We start from the raw sequence: 21,049 nt of genomic DNA on the forward strand, positions 1-21,049 counted from the left end.
GTACTGGGGAGCCCAGCACTGGACCCAGCCGTCCAGGCACGGCCTCACCAGTGCTGAGCCGAGAACAGCAACTCTCATTCAACCTGTAGGCAATGGTTTTCCTAATGCAGCCCAAGAATATGTGAGCCCATTGCTCACTCAGGTACTTTCTGCAGACTTCATCTGTAAGGGGTGTTCAGTTTGAACTGCAAACATCAGAAAGATTGTAAGCTTTTCCAGGTAGAGGCTAAGCAAATGTGGGAGAAGCCTAGTCTTTATAGCAACTTTGAAGTGTTGTGCCAGAATCCTTTCATATTTTAATAACTATCTTCAATAATAAATGCCTAGATCTCATTCTTTATGAAGTTATTACAGGACAAACCAAGCAGACTTTAGAAATTGGGGTTTATACCTCTTACGGTCTGATACTCTTAAAACCTTAAGTCATCCCTTAGAGCTCATCAATAATGTTCTGTTTCCAACTGTAAATATTTTATCTACCTTATCTTCTTACAGTGGAGAGTTCGATTTGCCATTGTATCTTCTGTGCTAACTCTAGCTCTGTTTGGTATTTCAGTGTTAGCTGATGTTGCAGGATACTTGATACAATTGCTGAAGTAGCTTAACAGGAATACCGCAAAAGTTGCCAGTTGAAATGATAAAGACTGAATTATTGTAATGAATTCTCTGCTCTTAAGAAGTGTCTGAAATGTTCTGTTCAGTGCAAAACTCCTGTCCATGATGAAAGAACTAACTTTAAATGAAATGCAATATCCGAATTGTAGGAAGGCTTTTGGTATGATTGTTAATTTTGCATTTAGGTCTGTATTATTAGATGCCAGTCAGCTGTACTAGCACACAATGGTATTTGCTACGCAGCATCCTGGATTTTAGGCTGGATGTGAGGACAGCCTCACCTGTGTAGAAGTTCCGTAAGAAATTATTAGTTTTGGTAAGAGAAATTATTCCTGAAGTTATTAGTTAAAGCAGTATTTGACAGAAGATGTATTTTTAAAGATCAGACAGAAGCAGTGTTGCACAAAGGTATTTTATCTTTGACATGAGGCTTCCTATATACAAGAGGTTTTGCTTGCTTACCTTAATGAAAACTAACTACTTGATTTAGGAATGCTTTCATGTTAGAATTCCTGATACTCTGCAAAGTTAACATTACTGATGTCTGACAGAGGGAAGAAACCAAACTGTGATGTTTGATACTCTTGAGGCCTGGCGTGATGAGTTGGAGCGGACCAAAGGGAATGTGAAATACAAAGCAGTGACTACCAATGAATGCTACAGAGTTTCTGAAAAGTAAGCTTGCCCTGGTTAATAGTGAACTTTGGATATATATCTCATGAACATTTGCAAAAATCAGTGCTACCTTTGATGCTGAGCATTATAACGTTGTTTAGGATTTTTCTAGGATCTGGTTCCCATTTTGGTTCATGGCATACTTTGATTTGGGACCTCAGGAAGTCATCTTATACAATCCCTGTTCAAGCAGGGTTAACTTCAATATGAGGTTAAGCTATTAAGCTACTCACAACCTTGGTCAGTTAAGGTTTGAATATCTCTAGGGGTGGAGAATACCACCTTAAAATGGAATAGAAAATTTGTAGCTCTGGTACCTATGCTTTTGTGATACTTACTGGTTAGGATGACATTTTCTCAGTCCTCTACCTCTAACTGGTAAAATTTCAAGTTATGTGCACTTGACATTTTCTGTTGTTGTAATTGCGGGGCTGGGTGGGGAAAGAGTGATTGGTTTAAAATATATCTGCAAAATGTGCTGATGAAAGTTAAGTTGCATTGGCTTTAGTGGAAGCTTAGAGGTGTATAATTCTATCAGTTTAGCTAAGTAGTATCTATCGATGAACCCTTTAGGATGTACCCAAGGCTTTATGTACTATTGTTGTTTAATAGTCAAATCCTAGAAGGTTTCACAGGCCTTGGAAACAAACACCATTTTTTTTCAGACAAGTCACAGAATCACAGAATGGTTTGGGTTGGAAAGGAACTTAAAGATTATCTAGTTCCAACTGCCCTGCAATGGGCAGGGACACCTCCCACTAGACCAGGCTGCTCAAAGCCTCATCCAGCCTCGCCTCAAACGCTTCCAGGGATGGGGCATCCACAGCTTCTCTGGGCAGCCTATTACAGTGCCTCACCACCCTCACAGTAAAGAATTTCTTCCTAATATCCAATCTAAATCTACCCTCTTTCAGTTTGTGGCCGTTACCCCATGTCCAGTCATTATACTCCCTGATAAAGGGTCCCTCCACATCCATCCTGTAGACCCCCTTCAGGTACTGGAAGGCTGCTCTAAGGTCTCCCCGGAGCCTTCTCTTCTCCAGGCTGAACAACTTCAACTCTCTCAGCCTGTTTTCATAGGAGAGGTGCTCCAGCCCTCTGATCATCTTCATGGCCCTCCGCTGGACCTGTTCCAACAGGTCCATGTCTTTCCTGTGCTGAGGGCTCCAGAGCTGGACACAGTACTCCAGGTGGGGTCTCACCAGAGCGGAGCAGAGGGGCAGAATCACCTCCTTCGACCTGCCTGGGATTGCCATGACCCAGGTGCAGGACCTTGCACTTGGCCTGGTTGAACTTCATGAGGTTCGCACAGCCCCACATCTCAAGCCTGTCAGGGTCTCTCTGGATGGCATCCCTTCCCTTTCCTTCAGTGTGTCGACTGTGCCACACAGCTTGGTGTCGTCGTCGAACTTGCGGAGGGTGCACTTGATCTCACTGTCCATGTCACTGACAAAGATGTTAAACAGCACTGGCCCCAGTACTGACCCCTGGGGAATGCCACTTGTCAGCAGTTTCCATGTGGACATTGAGCCATTGGCTGCAACCCTTTGAGTGCGGCCATCTAGCCAGTTCCTTATGCATCGAGTGGTCCATCCATCAAATCCATGCTTTTCCAATTTAGAGACCAGGATGTCACGTGGGACAGTGTCAAACGCTTTGCGTAAGTCCAGGTAGATGATGTCAGTTGCTCTCCCCTTATCTACCAGTGCTGTGGCAACATCATAGAAGGCCACCAACTTTGTCAGGCATGATTTGCCTTTGATGAAGCCATGTTGGCTGTCACCAATTGCCTCCTTATTTTCCATGTGCCTTAGAGTTTTCAGGAGGATCTGCTCCATGATCTTGCCAGGCACAGAGGTGAGACTGACTGGTCTGTAGTTCCCTGGGTCATTCTTTTTTTCCCCTCTTTGAAAATTGGGATTATGTTTCCCTGTCTCCCGTCAGCAGGAACTTCACCAGACTGCCACGACTTTTCAAATATAATGGAAAGTGGCTTGGTGACTTCATCTGCCAGTTCCCTCAGGACCCGTGGATGGATTTCATACGGTCCCGTGGACTTATGCACCTTCAGGTTCCTCAGATGGTCCCGAACCTGATCTTCTACAGTGGACTGTACTTTATTCTCATAGACCATGCCGTTGCATCCTGCAACGTGCGGTGTGGTTGGAGCCCTTGCCAGTGAAGACTGAGGTGGAAAAGTCGTTTGGCACCTCAGCCTTCTCCACATCCTGGGTGACCAGGTCTCCTGTCTCCTTCCTGAGAGGGCCTGCATCTTCTCTAGTCTTGCCTTTACCCCTGATGTACTTAGAGAAGTCTTAACTACTTATTCTAGAACTCTGTCTTGAGAGACCCAAGCTGAGCTTAAGTACTTACCTTTCCTTCTGTGGGCCTTGAACATAAATAGCGTTGGCTGATACTGGAAATTCATGATATATTAAATTATATCCTTGAATTGTGATGCAAACGGCTTACAAGGCATGGAAATAGAACTAGTTATCTAATAGTACAAGGGTTATCTTTTGAAACAACAAAAAATGAGAGGACCAAGGCGGTTGTAACAGTCAGTCTTAGATGTTACAATTAAATGTAGGACTTAATTGCAGCCTTGTAAAGGCAGAGTGGAAAGGCAGTGAAAATAATGAACGTCTCAACATTGGAAGAAAACACTTTATCCAGTTGAAAATAAAGGGAAGGTGTTGAGGACAATATAATTATCTAGTAGGAAAGATTATTGTAGCTTTAAGAGTGAAAATAAAATTAGCATGTGGCTAGAATGCTCACCATCATTAAAAGGAGCTTGGAGATTGTTATTTGTTCAGTATTTTATTTAAGTGCAAGAAACTCTTTTTCTGTTATCTTAGGCTGCCTTTGTATTTTGTTGTTCCCATATGCGTTTCTGAAGAGAGTGTCTTGAAGTATGAAGGCAGAGGCATTCCTGTAAGTATATATGCTTGATTAAGGGTAAGAAATCTTATTGAGAAGGCATAATTTCAATGAACACTTCAGATGTTACTGCATGTGATTTTTAGAACTTGTTTTCAACAGCTCCTTGCACATAGTTATCTATAGAAGGAGAAATAGATGCTGGAAGGAGAGGTGCTCAAAGTATTCTGTATTCCCCTTAAAAAGTGTAAAGCAAAATGTGCGTTCACAGCCCCCATTTATTTGTATCAAGTGTTTAATGTCCTGTAGTCTTCGTATACCATTAGTCTGTCTATCCACCAGCCTGTTTTTCATGAGACTTAGTACTGAATCCTATCTAGCTGGGCAGGATGTAGGGCTTGAAATGCTATTTGGATATTGAATTGAAGACCATAAACGTGCAGATGTAATAGAATACTTTCAGTTGCCTTGCTTGGGTGCTGGTAAGTAGTATGGCTGTGATGATGCAGCATTTTTACAAAGCTAAATAGCCTTGCTGAAAAACTAGTTCTACCAGTCTCAACAGAAAATGAAGTTAAAGGTACTGTTTGTGCCCTGTAGCAGGCTGGATTTGGCATTCTTCCTCTAACCAGTTTTAAGAACCAGTAAGACAGAGTAGATCTAAACAGGGAGCAAAGTAACCTCACTTATGAGGCTTTACCTTAGTTGGTGCATGACTATTAAGTTTGCCAAGGAAAACCATATTTACTTCATGCCTTTAAGTTAATGAGTCCATAGGGAAGACAGTGATGTACTGTCCTGCCCAAATTGCCCTTTCAGATAGTGAAGTTCAAAATAGTTTGGTTCACTTTTTCTCAGATAGTCAACCAGACAAATTACAGTGGATGTTACACAGAAAATGAAGTTATTTTTTTTTCTTTTTTTTTATTAAATTGCATCTTGCATTGTTCAGAGGCCTTGTAGAAGTCTTATAATTATTTCCAAATCCATTTTGGGAAGCTACTGTCAGAATAGGTTGACCATATTAAATCAGTTTGAGGTGGCAGTGAAAGGGCAATATAGGCGCTTTTTCCACTCTTGATGATTGTGAGGTTTCTGCATCCTTCTAGAGGTGCACCTCTTGGCTACTGTAAATAGCCAAGATAGCAGAACTTTAACTTGATAGCAGAACTTTAACTTCCTAATTTGACTTGTGTAATATTCCTGATAAAAATTATTCTGACTCCCAGTTTCAAAGCAAGTTTAAAGATTAGCTTGAGAGTTTCAAGTAGTAGGTATGAGTCAAGAAATGATGTGTAAAGGAAAGAAAGAAGCTTTGAGGACTGACTTGCTACAAGCATTGCCTGTTAACTACACAATATGATTTAGTTGTGGAGTTCGTGTTCAATATCTTATTCCGTATGCCTAGATGACCCTTTATGCATAGCTCACATAGAAAGGCATGACAGTGTATCTGTTGTGAGTTACCTCAAGGCTGAACTGTAGGAAAAACACTACTGTCTCTGTGTGGAAAAAAAATGATGGCTAATACAGATTTGAGTTACAAGAGCCATCTTGCTGTGGCATATCTTCTAATGTAATTTGGCCGTAGACATTTTGACCAATCTTTTTTTTCATCTATTGAGAAAGTAATGTTCTTTGTGACATTTTGTTCTTTGAGACGTTTTATATTTCCTTGTGCGTTTGTAAAGCTTAACTTAAAACTTGCAAGTGATAACACAGTTTATTGAGGCATATAGTTTTGGTGCAGATGTAGAAGTTTGCTTCTACTAATGGGTTCATTGCATATACTGAAAATTCAATAAAGCACAGCATAGAGAAGTTTCTTGTAATCACTCAGTCACTTAAGCAATTGCTTCCTACGGGACAGCTTACCAACTTTTATCACCTGGTAAATGTCTTTCTGCAGATTTGGTGTTGGTCTTGCCATAATGGTGCTGCTCTTCTCAAAATGTCTGCATTTCCCAAAGAACAGGATGACAGCACTTCACAAACACAAAAAGCCTTCTTGGATGGGTCAGTAATAGCTATTCTGTCCACAACACTTTGCTTGGTATGGACCTTGCTTCTCTTTTTCCATATATGCTCTGTCTTTAAGCTTGCACGCATCAGGAAACAAGTTCTAGATTTAAAAGTAGTTTTCTGTAGTGGAATGGCTTTAAGCCCTTGGCCTAAGAGCATCAGTTAATTGTGCAGGACTGTAACATCACTGAAGGCTTATTTACAGACGTAAGTGTATATATATACATCTCAGGTGAATCTCTGCACAAACTGTGCCTTGTTATTAGATAGAGCTGTACCAAAGCCTGTAGGTCTTAAGTACAGTTGGAGTATCATTGGCTGATGGGCACAATTCTGTTTTCAAGAAAGAGAAGTCTAGACTCCATCTCTAAACATGAATTTGCAAGCTGAGTTTTAAATCTCTCTGAACTGTGCTGTCTTCTCAGAAGTGGATTCATGTTCTTAAATAACTTTATCTGAAGTGACCTAAAATGACTGAGACACTCGAGCAGCTCAGTTCTGCTACTTTCAGATGTGATGGCAGACAGCACTTTGTTTCAGCTGCGGTAGTGAGCTGAATTAGCTTGGCAGTCTGAAAAATGTGAAGTTAACTTAAGAGGAAGAGCACAGCTGCCTGGCTGAGACTGATTACAATGACTTGTAGCTCTTTTTCTTTTTTTTTTTCCTTGCTTTTTTTAACCTGTTGCTTGTCCTGGAGAGAACTTCTCTCTTAGCAGCAAGCTATTAGATCAGGCTCATGTGTACAGCTTGTACCACTTCACCACTAGTGATGGAGAACCTGTAGATGGAGAACCTATTAATCACACAGAACTAACAGAAAATAGCTTGATTAGGCTCTTAAAACCCCTTTTGTTTTTAAAATTAGTTATACGTGCATGGGAAGGGCTTCTGAACCTTCCTGCGGATTCTCCAGTGTTTCTCTCCTGAAATAGCAAACTTTACATGACTTAGAACTCTTTTTAATGCTGTTTCATAATGTAAAAGTAAGTGAAACTAGCAGTAAGCTGTAACAATTCATGCTGTGTCTGGGGCCACCTGAACTTGGGGCGGTATTGGTGTTTTTTTTCTTTGCTATAGAGTACTGGTTGTCAACCGGTAATACTTAAAAATACATCTACAAACTGTCCATAAGGGTATGTTAATATGCCATTGTAACAGTAGTCTGAACTCAAGCAACCGGCAGATCTTTACAACTAACAGCTTATTTTATTGAAAAAGCTGTTTAGAGCCAAATCTTCTAGTGCAAATTGTTTACTTCAGTTTGGAAGAAGTATTGTAACTGACAAATAATTGCTTTCCTTCAATTCTCTTATCTGATGCCTCTTCTGGTAGGTCTAGTAACCTGCCTTTTTGATGTGGACTCCTCACTTAAAGCAGGCTTCTATTCTACAACTTACAGGAAACAAAGTACTCTGTCCTGTATGGGCAAGCGCCCGCAAGGCTTCACCTCTGAAACATGAGCTAGAGCAGTTTTTCCCAAATCTTGACAATAAAAAGTCAGCATGACAACAGAGGTATTTACTAAGCTGATATTCATCTGAGGGGGCGTTCTGGGTCCAAACCAAAACTTCATCTGTCTTGGGTTTTTTTTTTTGTTACCTCTAGGGGAAAAAAATCAGCAGATATGTAGGGAAGTACAAGGCAGGTATAGTGTCTTGTTTGAGTCCAAGTTGTTTCTTCTTTCTTTTACTCATGTGTTTCATTAGCAGACCTGGCAGCTAGGTATCAGAATGTAATTTGGTTGGTAAAAGTCAAGAAAAATTGTGTCTGCTGGGACGTTTGGGTATTTCTATCCATCTCTTCTTTCTGGATTCACCTCTAAATAGCCTGCTAGTGAAGGAATTTTGGCGTGTCCAGTGAAGACAATACTCAAGAAGCAGTAGTAAAAATCAACTAATGCTTGTAATATTCATAACTGCACAAATATGCATGGATATCATTTTATTGGTGTAACAGTTAAGAGCAGCAAAGCTTTTCATAAGCTTGTAGGCAAGCTTCCAGCCAGTCCTTAAAAATGCATGGAGGCCATTAGCTTTCCAGAATGTATATCTTTTGGTCTTACAGCTGTTTCCCAAACCATGCTTATTAACTTTGTCTTCAGTGATAATAGTGCATTATTTGACTTGTGAAGCAGAAGGCTTTAATCTCTTGATGATTTGATTTAGAATCTATAAGACAATTAGCAAAGCTCCCTATGAACTCCTGAAGACAGATGACTTGTCAAGCAGCCTTCCATCTCTGCAAGATATCCAGACTGCATACACAAGATTTAAACAGCTGTTTTTGATAGGTAAGTCAAACTTTAAAGTAGCCTCTTGTCTTTGAAGTGACTGAGATGCCAAGCATAACAATGCTGGTTTATGTCCCATGAATGCAGTCCTTAATCTTGGTTGGTGTCTTGCTTTTGACAGTGGTTAAGAGCAGACTTTTAAATATGTAACTGAAGACTGCTTATGACTGGCATGTTAATGGAGACTTGTAGTTCCTAGACTTACTACCTCTTGCTAAGCAGTCAACGGTATCTGAAAATGACTTTTGAAGAGGGTGACTATAGACTTTAAATGTTAGTTGGAATACACTAGAAATTTTTCAGTCTTCTGTGGTCCATTGAAATTGAATGTTAAGTGTTAACCTTTTAATCCTTTGTGCTATGTCAAGAGTTGAGACTAAATGCAATTAATTTTTGCCGTAGCTTTTGTGACAAACTAATCACATCTCAAAATGTATGAAGTGTGAGCATGCTTAAAATTCTGTCTCTGGCTGTAGGCCTAAACATGACTCCTGTAAATAGTAAGTCCACTTGAAAGGAATAAAAATGGGAGCCATGTGAAAGTATAATCTAGACTTTCAGACTTTTTTCTGGGACTCCTTAACTATTTTGCTGTCATGAAACAGTATTTGACCTCACCTCTTGTCATGAAAAATGCTCTGCATCACCTTGCAACTGTGCAATGTGCCATTGGGCCATTTTGGACAGTGGCTCTTCTACAAGATAACGAGGGTAAATGTTGCAATAATCTCTGTCTGGTGGTCTGCTGAACACTGGAGCCATAGCTATTGATGTTGGACATAACTGATCAGCATTGAGGAACCATGTATTTGCAGCATAGCCTACAGACAGTATACAAGTCCTATTGGTATTGTCCATGGAATTTAGCTGGGAAGTTGATATTGATTGCAATATAGTATGAATGGTCTAGTAAAGATATCAAGTACGCTGCAAAGAGAAGTCCAAGATACATGAAGTATTTGCCAGAGTTTCACATTGAGGATTTTGCCCGGAATACACTGTCAAATCCACAGTGAATCTTAGGAGCTAAAAATAATTACATACATTTGAATGTAATTTCTGGTAATTTACAATCCTATAGGAAAAAGGCCAAAGCTTGAATTTAAGTCATTTAAAATATCTCAGGAAATACCGCATATTTCAATGGTATAATTGTATCATTGTCTTATATTACTTGAAGTAAAAGTGAATATGTTAAAATTGTGTTCCAGTAAGTGTTTCTGAATATAGCACTATGCATTAGCAGTCTGAGAAAATCAGTCAGGTAACTTTTTGTGGAAGTATTAAGATCTTGCAGGAATTGACTACGTTACTACTATTTTTCAAAGTCTGAACACATTAACCATTATTTTTGTTCTGTATGTGCCTAGTTAATTTATGTAATTTGGTTGGACTAAATTTTAGGAAAGCAAAATTCCAGCTGTTAGTTATGGGGATCCCCTTTGAAACTGCACTCAGGGGACAAGGGAGCAGAACAGAGCTGGAAGATCTGTAAGGACACTTCCCATAGAGACCAAGACCTCTCGATCCCCGGGTGTAAGAAATCAGGAAAGGAAGGCAAGAGACCAGCATGGCTGAGTTGAGACCTGCTGGTCAACCTAAAGGGAAAGAAGGAAATGCAGGGACAAGTGTCCTGGAAAAGGGTATAGGGACAGTCCAGGGTGGTGTAGGGATGTGGGGCAGGAAGGCCCTATTGGAGTGGGTCCAGAGATGGGCCACAAAGATGATCAGATGGCTGGAGCACCTCTCCTATGAGGACAGGCTGAGAGAGCGAGCGTATTCAGCCCCAGGGAGACCTTACAGTGGCCTTCCAGTACCCAAAGGGGGCCTACAGGAAAGATGGGAACAAACGTTTTAGCAGGGCCTGTAGTGATAGGATGGGGGTTAATGACTTTAAACTGAAAGAGCGTGGTGAAACATGGGGACAGGTTGCCCAGAGAGGTGGTAAATGCCCAATCCCTGGAAACATTCCAGGTCAGGTTGGAGGGGGCTCTGAGCAACCGTGTCTAGTTGAAGATGTCCCTGCTCATTGCAAGAGGTTGGACCAGATGACCTTTAAAGGTTCCTTTCAACCCAAACTACTCTACGATTCTATGAAAAGAAGTTACACAGAAACATGCAGAATTGAAGCTGTTGGGGCAGGGTAGGGAAGGAGGGAAGTGTGTGGTATCTCTCAGCTGTTTCTCAATAGTAGAACCTGGGCTTCAAGGTTTGTATCTTATGCAGGAAAGGTAATCTATTCTGGTTTTAATTGACAATATCAGAGTGTGAGAGCTTTCCAGTTGCTGAATACTGGCTTTGATAGAAATAAAAGCAATAGAGATTTCGTTTGTATTTAAAAAGCCACAAAAATTCTAGTGAAATTTGTAAGCGTTTAATGACTTTGTGGTATTGTACTTGTTTATCTTAGCTATTCCCTTTTTGATGTCTTTTAATGCCTCTTCAGTTGCAGTGAAAACTGTTTAAAACCTTTTTCAGGTAATCTCACATTCCATAAATTTGTGTAACCTCCTTGTAAAACCCATTTGTGTTTCTGGCTCTAATGGTAATGAATTTCAAAATCCAGCCTCATTATGTTAAGCTTTATATAGATCATGCTTTAGAGTCAAGGCAACTGGAACTTGGAAGAACCGTCGCCTCTGCTTAAATTTCTTTTCCTTTCCTTTCCCATTTTGTCAACAGATTTGTTTACTTTGTTTGGTTGCTATGAACCTACATCATACGTTTTCTAAAAGCCTATGGTGCTATAAAACTTCACTGGTGCTGGTAGGACTGCTTCGCTTCCTCATTTAGTTATAGGGTATTGACTTTAACAGTGACTGGAATTTAATGACTCCTTAGTATTGGTTGTTTTATAAAGTTCATAACTGAAGAATAATACAATGGATGGCTGTTAATTAGCACTACATATATGTGAGCAAACCAATTTTTCATTCTGGTGTTTTTGCAGATAACAGTACAGACTTCTGGGCAACTGATGTGAAATGGTTTTCATTACTGGAGAGCACAAACTGGCTAGAGATAATCAGGTTTGCTATATCTGTAACTTTCCGGGTTTCAAATTGTTGTTAAACGCATTTGTAGTGGGTTTTCTCGCTAGTTTCTTGAAATACGATGACATTCTTCACCTCCAATATGAAAGAAAATTAACACAGACTTATGGTCCCATTTCTGTATCCTGTTTCTACAACTTGAGACAGTATTTTTACAGTGCAAGCTTGTAGAAGAATCCTATTTGTCTCTTGCATGAAACCTATTCCATGTCTCTGACTAGCCTTGCCATTCTTCTCTGTACTCTCTACTTCTGTAATATCCTTTAGGACGGGATGAACTGCAGTATTCAAGATGTTAGCCCACCAAAGATTTATAAAATGACAGTTGTTCTCAGTTTTGTCCCCTTCCTCTCCTGATTGTTCCTCAAGTTCTTTTTCCTTCTCTCAGCAGTCCACAGTGAGTAAGCATTGGAATGGTGTTGGCTAACTTAAGGCTTGTTGTAGTGGAGTGTTGAGGGGTTTCATTTGTTTTCAGTGTTACTTTGTGCTAGCTCTATTGTCTGCCAATTTATTCTGTGATCTGCTTGTTACCGTGAAGTGCTTCTGCAGTCAGCTTGAGTTCTTATTAGTCTTAATAACAATCAATAAATATTGATAATTATTCATTCCTTAATCCAGACTTTAAATGTATGTTGAATGAGAGGTTATAGTAAAGATCGTATGTTGAAAAATGCATTGACATAACCAAGATCACACATAGTTTAAAGTGAACGGCAGCCCAAGTTCCTGTCCTTATGTTGTTTTGAGTCTGGTCACTTCCATACTTCGATCCAGTTGCTTCCTGGATCAGCCTGTTCTTGGCTCTTGCAGTTAGTAGGAATGCCTTCTCAGCTATTCTAGGTACTTGAACAAACAATCTGAGAATTCCACACTTACCAAATAAGCTGCCAGCATCTATTAGTGATCTAAGCAGATGCAAGAATCCTAATTCGTGTGCAAACTTTTGCTGAAAATCACCAACTTTATGAAGAGTTAGGTCTAAGAACCGACAATGTTACGTTGGTTTTATGTGATCTTTAATTCCACTCAGTCTTCCTTGTGTAATGATTACCTCAAAAATTTTTTCTGCGTGTTTACAAGATCTGATTGCTGATCCTTACCTCTGCCTCTTAAAACCAGATTATGGGAGAAATGTAGTGTATTAGAACATAAGTGTGGTGATGTTGACTCTTTCTAGGATAAAGATCTGGCTCTTAGCAACTATAATACTTTAGTGTGTGTTTGTGTGATGGCTGCTATTGATCCAGAATAAAGTATTGTGTTACAAATTTACGAAGATAACAACTGGAAATGCATGACCAATGGCCAAATAAAGATACCTCTTGAAATCTTACTGTTGAGGCGAAACAGTTCTTCATTTACACAATTGAGCATGGCTTTTATTGTTTTGAAGGACTAGTCAAGTTTCAGTAGTATGACATTCTAACCCCTTTTAGGGGAAACTAATGTGGAAACTTAATTGTAAAAATGCTATGAAAATGTTCACTTATCTTTTTCTGTACCACAACAGGCGAGTCTTGAAGAAAGCAATAGAAGTTGCTGAGTGTCTGGAAAGACATCATACAAATGTTCTCCTTATAGGTAAGAATTAAAGAGATTATCCTATATATTTTTTTAATTTCTTTTTAATTTATTTAGATGTAGCTTAAGCTGTATGTTTATAATTATGGTAGAGGCTGGTAAAAATTCATAGAGTACTCAAAGTAACAGACACCTAAATCTATCACAATCCTGGAAATGCTTCCTGTAGTAAAAAAAAAAAACAAACATGGTAAGCATAGTTCCAGACTAAGAGAAATATGGTGTGAATGAGAAAGCTGCTAATAAATTGTCAGGAGAGTACCTCTTGTTTATGCATTCCTGTTTCCTAACTTATTTTTTTTAAAGGTATACTAGACCTTTTGCTGTTCTTTAAGGGGGCCAGGGAACACACCTACATGGAGCATGAAAAGTTTCTAAAAGGATGTTTTTATGTTCTAGATACACATTGAATACTATGTAATCTCTTTATTAAAAATACCTGAAAGAATATGCTTATTGTAGACATCTTGAACAGTTTGTTATTAACATTAAGCTATTTTTGGATTAGTAATTTACTTGGGTTTTTTCCACACACTGACATTGGAGAAATCTAGCATGGGGAAGAGATGTTTCCAGAAGGCACCTGTAGGGTGAAGAATGCATGTTGCATGAGGAGGCAATTTCACACTTTGTGAAAAGATGCATGCAGGGTAGGAAGGGTAAGGTCAGATAGCTGGCCTGGTAGCATAGGGCTGGAGGGGCAGTATGTGCATTGCAGGAGACTGAAAGGCATAGGCGTCAGAGTTACAGTAGTAAAAGCTTGGGTTTTGCAGGTTTTATTGTCAAGGTATTATCCTAGTATAAGTGTACAAGAAACCTTACAAAGGGAAGTATTGGAAACATGGATTAACTTCTTTCTGATGGTATAGCATTTGCAAGAAATTGTGTGCTTCTCTGATCTTGAAAGACAGTTTTATTTATGTGAAGCTAGCAATACTTTGCTTTCTTACCCAAAGTTTTAGGAATGGCTTAGTAGACAATGTCATTTCTGTTCTCTTCTGTAGAAGAGAGTGCTACTGATCTGTGCTGCGTAATCTCTACTCTGGTTCAAGTGATGATGGATTCATACAGCAGAACAAAGTCAGGGTTTCAGAGCCTTATTCAGAAGGAGTGGGTAATTGGAGGACATCCCTTTTTGGATCGTTGTAACCACTTACATAAAAGTGACAAAGAAGAGGTATGATTTTTATTACTTTTCCTTACTATTTACAGTTTACTCAGCAAAAGGAGGCATTTAAAAGTCAGTCTAGAAGTTCCAATTACTCTGAGGATCTTTAATTTTATGTTTTGTTTTATGGGCTGATGTTTTGTGCAGCATCACTGTTTTTGCTGTTTAGAGTTCAGCAATGTCTGTATAACTAAAGGGAACAAGTGCAAAACTTTGCATTCAGTCTTGGAGACTTTTGAGAAATGTGTACCTTATGTCCATTTAAGCTGTGTTAAATAACTCAAGTGAATCACAGAATCATAGAATGGTTCAGGTTAGAAGGGACCTTAAAGCTCATCTAGTTCCAACCCCCCTGCCATGGGCAGGGACACCTCCCACTAGACCATATCGCTCAAAATTGCCTCTTCTTGTCACGTCTAGAGTTTATACTGTCTTGCTAAATGCTGTAGTCTCATCTCTCCATTTTTGTTTATATTTTGGGAAAAGATAAGATTACTATGCAGAATGGAAATCATACATGTTAACTGACTGATCAAGAATTGCTATAAACTAGTTTTGCTTTGCCAACTTTAAAATGCTGTGTAGCAGCAACTTCATAGCAAGTTAATATGTGCAAATTCAGGTTAGAAAGTGTTTGTCTCTTTTGTCAACGATTGGCCAAAAGTAGCTCAGATGATACTTCTTCAGAGTTCAGATGAAGTTAGGTGCAGCAGTTCTGTAGCTAACCAGGTTGCTTTCCTTAAGATTTGTATTCGGAGACACTAAATTGTATAAAATAAATAGTGTGTATTGTAGAATATATTTTTTTTTCTGAAACCAATGCAATGTTTTCTTTACTTAGGCTCCTGTTTTTCTACTCCTGCTAAATTGTGTCTGGCAGTTGGTACAGCAGTATCCTCCAGCATTTGAGTTCACAGAAACTTACTTAACTGTCTTGTCAGACAGCCTCTACGTGCCTATTTTTAGCACTTTCTTCTTCAACTCACAACATCAAAAAGACACTAATACGGTAAGGGTATTATATTTTGTGGGTGCACTGTGTTGGAGAACAGGTTTGACCAACAAGCAGGAAAGACTGAAAAAAAAAAAATTCCTTAGTAGCATGTTTTTCCATAGTTAATTGAAGGGGTGGTGCCTTGAAGGGTGAATGAGTACGACTTTGGGTGTAAGGAGCCAAGTTTAGGATTTAGGAGTTTATGATGACAAAAAGAAAATAACTCAGAAATGTATTACTTATAATGTGTGACTATAGGTTCATGTTTATTGCTCTTCAATGAAAACGGACCTCCTTAACCTAAGAGGATTATCACGCTGTCCTGCAGAATAAGTTATCTACAAAATTCTTGTACAGTATTGTATTCCAAAATCAACATTTCATTAATGTTGCTTTACATTTGGTTCATGCTTTTCTCTAGCCTAAGAAGCTGGAAGCAATGGGAGTATCCTCTGCAAGGCTGCACAGAGACTAAAAAAAAAAATATTGTGAAGATCACTGTCTTGCATATAAATAAAGCATTGATCATAAAAGTTAAACTGGTAGCACTGCATAACTGCGGTTAACCTTTGGAGTTTGGAGAGGTTTATTCTGCAATCCTAACACGCCCCCCTGTGTTTGACAACTTCAAGTGTCTATTTCCTGCCCCATGTTGAAAACTTTCTTTTTTCCTCAGATTAAATAATCTTATTTTCAACTGGGAAAGGCATTCTTGGTGCAGTCTAATTGCACTGTTAAAATTAAATACTGCCTGAAATTACAGAGAATAATATATAGATAGCCTTTGTGTCTGTTCTCACTTGCATCTAATAATGTTATTCAGCTATTGAATACATAGAAATCATGAGTGGTGTTGCAAGTCTGTGGCCTCTTCTGTGAAAAGCCAGTTTCTTAATTTCCCCTTGACTTGGTTAGAATTCCTTTCTAGCAGTATTAATTGTGACCTGTTTGTTTTGGCAGAGTGGTGAAAGCCTCAAGACACAAAGCGGTCCTTTCAGGTTTCTTACTGTGTGGGACTGGTCTGTGCAGTTTGACCCCAAGGCTCAGGCTTTCCTGAACAACCCTCTTTATGCAGAGAAGCCAAAACCAGATAAAAGTCAACGGAAAACTACACGATTCAAAGTAAGATATGTGCTGCTTAACTACTTTTTTTTTAATGATAAAAATATTTTGCACAGCTCATACTTCAAATCTGCTTACAGTGGAAGTATTGGTGCAAAGTTTTTTAATTGACAAAATACATGTACACCTCAGACTCTCCTGGGTCTTAAGAATGCAGTGTGCACCCACCTCAGTTGTAAATCACTTTTTTACACTTACTGTGCATAGCCGTAAACTTAGGGGTTTTTGCAAATGTAGTGATAACTCATGGGACTTAACAGCCAGGTGAGTTGCACTGGCGTGTTTGATGTGAGTTTATTTTCTTGTTCCATGGAGTACCTAACTGAAATATATAGCAGGTTTTTTATTGCCTCCCTAATTTTGTCTAATTGGAGCATGTTCATGCACTTGGAGGGTGGGGGGAGGAAGAGTGACCAACTGCAACAAAAACTGTCTGTGGTATGGAGGATGCACCACCTTATTACTGGAAAGTAGCACAAATTCAGTAAGAAAAATTTGTCTGGAGTAGCCCTTCTCGATTGCAACATCCCTGTTGATTAAACTCTGTTCTGTACAAAGCATTCTCAGTGAGACACTGTCAGTATGATCTATAGCACTCATCAGGGAATTCTTAGGTAGTGGGATGCAATGAGGAACCACTGGATAAAAACTTCTAAATCAGGTGCTCTTTGATTTGTGTGGCTAGCTTAAACTAAACATGGAAGTTTGTAATACTTGAATGTATGCAAAGAATTCTCCATTTTCAAAGAAAAATGCTTTATTCAGTGTTACTTCATTGCTGTAATTACAGTGCAGGGAAGGTATCAGGGAATACTAAGTATGCTGTGTGAAGTATTTGGTGTGTTAGCCATTGAAGAGCAGCAGTTTTAAACACAGCCGCTGCTTTGCTATATAGTCGAAGTGACTTCACTTGTAAGTATTTTCTGAATACAAGTTTTGTTTTTCTTCCTCATGTTTTCTAAAGTCTCATCAATATTTAACTCAGTATATTTTTCTTTTCTTTCCTCTTAAAGCATCAACGGCAACTTTCTTTGCCATTGACGGCAACAAAATCTACCACGAAGAGGGGATTTTTCAGGGAGGAAACAGATCATTTCATTAAAAACATTCTGGGTAAAAGAATCAGCAAGTTTATAAATTCTTCAGATGAACCTCCTAATAGCTTCAGGGAATTTTATGATAGCTGGCATAGTAAACCTGTTGACTATCATGGTCTCCTGTTACCTCGCATCGATGGCCCTGAGATCAGAGTCTGGGCACAACGGTATTTACGATGGATTCCTGAAGCCCAGCTTCATGGTGGTGGTACAATAGCCACAGCTGCCAAGATTTTGGACTTGATGGAGGAAGTGCAAAGCTTGCAGGTGAAAATGGATGAAGAACATAGTCAAGCTATTTCTGGAGACGTACGTTCTGTTCCACTGCTGAGAAATTCTGCCCGTTTGTCATCCTTGTTTCCATTTGCTTTACTTCAGAGACAGTCTATCAAACCAGCTTTACCCACTAGCACCTGGAAAGACTTGGAAGATGAAGATGACTTGGTCAAGAGGGATGATGAATTTGTCGATCTAACAGGTGATATGCCATAAAGTGTATATAAGTTAAAGTATGAATTGTATGTGGCTAAGCTCTGAGTTTTAAATGTTGTACTGTATCCTCATATAAGGAACTCACTTAAGCATCTGCAGCCTGTTCAATGAGTTTGTGGGGTTAAAAAAAAGACCTTGGTTGCAAAGAATTAGTTGCCTTGATTAACTGAGCATATTTTGAACTTCCATTTCACTCTTAACAGTATTTATTGCAGCACATTTTTAGCATAGGTGTAATAAAAACAGAAGTGTAGGCTGGAGTAGCCGTATGGCCACTTTGTTTAAAAAAGAAAAACAAACAACAAAAAACTAGCGTTTTCTTGTGTAAAGGTGGAGTACTAAATACATGCAGCAACAATCACTATCTTAACATAAAACTGCTTCCCCTTATGCTAAGAGTACTAGGATCAGAAGTACTGTGACTAGGAACTCAGTACATCTGCCTTTCCCCCTTATGTAAAATAAACAGGGAAAGGTGCAACTAAATGTGTGTTCCCAAATTACTTTTTTACAGCTGAGGAATGAACTTGTGGTCACCAGGGTTCTCCTGTCTACTGTGGCATCACTGAAGTTGTGTGCTTGTCAGCCTCATCTTTTCTGACAGTGTTCATCTTTGGCTTGCAGCACTTCACCTTGTCTGGTATTGCAGCAGCAGCTTGGCCGCTCCAAGCCTGCGCATGCACTTAGCTTAAGGATCAGATGCAAGAGCTTAACTACACATTTCAAGTCTTACTGTGTGGCTGCTGTGCTATACGCCCTTGCTGCCTTGGAATACTAAGTCTCAAACATTTGCTGTTAATTGTAAAAAATGGTCTGACTGTGAGATTCTGATTTGCCATTAGTACTTCTTCTCTTTTTAATAGAGTGAGACTTTCATCTTGACTGTCCCCATTTATGCTAGTTGCCTTTGAGGCTTTCTGTAGCTTGCACTGAGACCCTCCACAGAGAAGGGAAGACTCTTTTTCTGTAATCCTGCAGTGAAGCTGGATTTGCAGTGTGTTGCCACTTGTCATGAGTTGGTGGCACAGCTTATGAATGTGGCGTTCATACCACATGAACACTTGCATCCTGTTGCTGGATGTTCTAACAGTACCTCAGTGAAAAAAGCCATAAAGAAACGCCTGTTGACTTTGATCTACTGTGTGTGTGTGTTTATACATAAAGTATTTTTACTGCAAATAATTGTCCTTTGTAAAGCTGAATATTATTTAACTGTCAAATCTATTTTGGACTGTTAAATTCTAGAATACCCCAATAATGGATGCAAGTCATAAAATCAGTTACACTGAGAGGACAGACATTTAATATTTTTCTTTTTTCTCATACCAATTTAGAAATCCACGCTGGAAAACTTCACTGGTGGAGAAACTGTTGCTTAAATGAGATCAGCTCAGTGTGATTGGGGATATTAAATAGGTTACTGATTAATCTTATTTCACACTGAGTTGTATTTATAATGTATAGCAAAAATTCATTGCAGCACTCTAAAAATAAATCTTACGATGTTAAAATAAATGTATTAATGGGGATAAGGGGAGAGTTTAATGCAACTATGCCGAACTGAAGCTTCCCAACTCTTGATTGCCTTAAGTCTTAGTAGTGCGAGGACAATACTTGAGTTTGTAGCATTTTATTTAAAAATACACTAGTACTTATGCTTTCTTTTGTGATACATGATTTTACAGCTAGCCCTTGCTAGAATGGGCTGTCCAGCACCTGTCCTTCACACTTAATTATTGTAGTTAACTGACTCATGTATGCAATACTACTCTGCATGTTGAATGAGCAATGCATTTTTATGGTGAAGAAACACCTATCATTCTAAGGTCATTTGGATTCAAGACTTTTTTTAAAATACTGCCATTAGAAAAAAATATTAAATGGATTTTTTCTATACTTTCAATCAAACTGTTGTAATGTTCAATTACAACAATCAAATGTTGTAATGTTAATAAATACAATTATGTATTTATATTAAAGAACAGATGTTGGACATTTATTTGTACATAAGTTACCAGAAGTTTATATAGAAGAGAAACATATATGTGGAACTGAACATGGGAACACTTCTAATGTAGAGTAAATACCATTGTTACTCTTTTTCTGCACTGTGGGATTGGAAATGTACTTAATATTTTTACTCCAGGCTTCTGTTTATACCTCCAAGTTTTTACACTGAATGCAAGCTAGAAGCTTTGCAGTTCGGGTTTGGTTTGGGTTTTTTTTAAACACTGTCATTTCTCTCTAGCAGGCTGTTTGGAGAGTTATCAATAAAATATACTTTGATGTATTTGTCCTGAAATCAGAATGTGTGTTTAAGATCATATTTTGCAAATGATCCTTTAAATCATGGAAGATTTGACAATCTGCAGTCACAAGGCTTTTCTAGTTATGTGCTGGGTTTTTACAGACAGTTACAGGGAGGAAGCTCTGCAGTTTTGACCTGGTTATACTTATTGGAGAGGTGCTGCCAGCTCAGGAGAGAGGAAATTTCAGTGCAGTGTACTGGGGTGGCTATGGGAAGTTACTAAGGTGGTCTAGAAGCTGTCTGGTGAATGTCAGTATTTGGGGGTTTATTAAATGCTATTTATTTTGGTCTTAGTGATGTACTTGTCTTGCCCCATTTTAAGGGGAGCATTGTTCTCAACAATGTTAAACTAAGCAACTTCTTGAAATCGCTGCAGTGGGATATTTCTCAAACCAAATGTGTGTTGAGCATGGACTGGGAGATGGTCACAGTGCACCACAGAGTACCAATTAAAACCTCCTAATTTTTTCTAGAGATTACAAATTACTAGCTTCTGTACAAAAACAGCACTAGTGCAAATCACACATTGAAAAATCATGCCACTTCAGGTATTTCCTAAAGAGAATGTCACCAGACTGCGACAGAGTTGAAGTCCCATGCAGCAATAGCTTTTGCTCCAGCTCTGAAGTGCCGGGTCACCTTGTCACACAAGGTGTGCCTCTGCCTCACCCACATCTCCTGAAGATCAGTGACTGTACTTTGGCTGCTGGGCTTTGATTTAAGTCTGTGTTCACTAGTGAAAACGTTCA

The 21,049-nt window shown here is 39.1% G+C and overlaps 1 protein-coding gene across 3 annotated transcripts in view; it reads left to right on the forward strand.

Annotated features, from left to right (window-relative positions):
- The window catches only part of MTMR12 (myotubularin related protein 12), a 38,152-nt gene extending 17,852 nt beyond the window's left edge, over positions 1-20,300 (forward strand). The window contains exons 7-17 of one of the 3 annotated variants that reach the window (XM_054185558.1): positions 1,167-1,290; positions 4,152-4,227; positions 6,083-6,189; positions 8,361-8,485; positions 11,436-11,514; positions 13,049-13,119; positions 14,124-14,296; positions 15,129-15,296; positions 16,242-16,403; positions 17,417-17,978; positions 18,507-20,300. In XM_054185558.1, the coding sequence (XP_054041533.1) occupies positions 1,167-1,290; positions 4,152-4,227; positions 6,083-6,189; positions 8,361-8,485; positions 11,436-11,514; positions 13,049-13,119; positions 14,124-14,296; positions 15,129-15,296; positions 16,242-16,403; positions 17,417-17,978; positions 18,507-18,517 (1,658 nt within the window). In that variant the 3' untranslated portion in view covers positions 18,518-20,300. Of the gene's footprint in view, positions 1-1,166; positions 1,291-4,151; positions 4,228-6,082; positions 6,190-8,360; positions 8,486-11,435; positions 11,515-13,048; positions 13,120-14,123; positions 14,297-15,128; positions 15,297-16,241; positions 16,404-17,416 lie in introns of all 3 variants that reach the window. The other 2 variants (XM_054185556.1, XM_054185557.1) reach the window with 2 other exon arrangements.
- Positions 20,301-21,049: the final 749 nt, after the last annotated feature.

The sequence above is a fragment of the Rissa tridactyla genome, chromosome Z (genome assembly GCF_028500815.1).
Source record: "Rissa tridactyla isolate bRisTri1 chromosome Z, bRisTri1.patW.cur.20221130, whole genome shotgun sequence".
Lineage (NCBI taxonomy): Eukaryota > Metazoa > Chordata > Aves > Charadriiformes > Laridae > Rissa > Rissa tridactyla.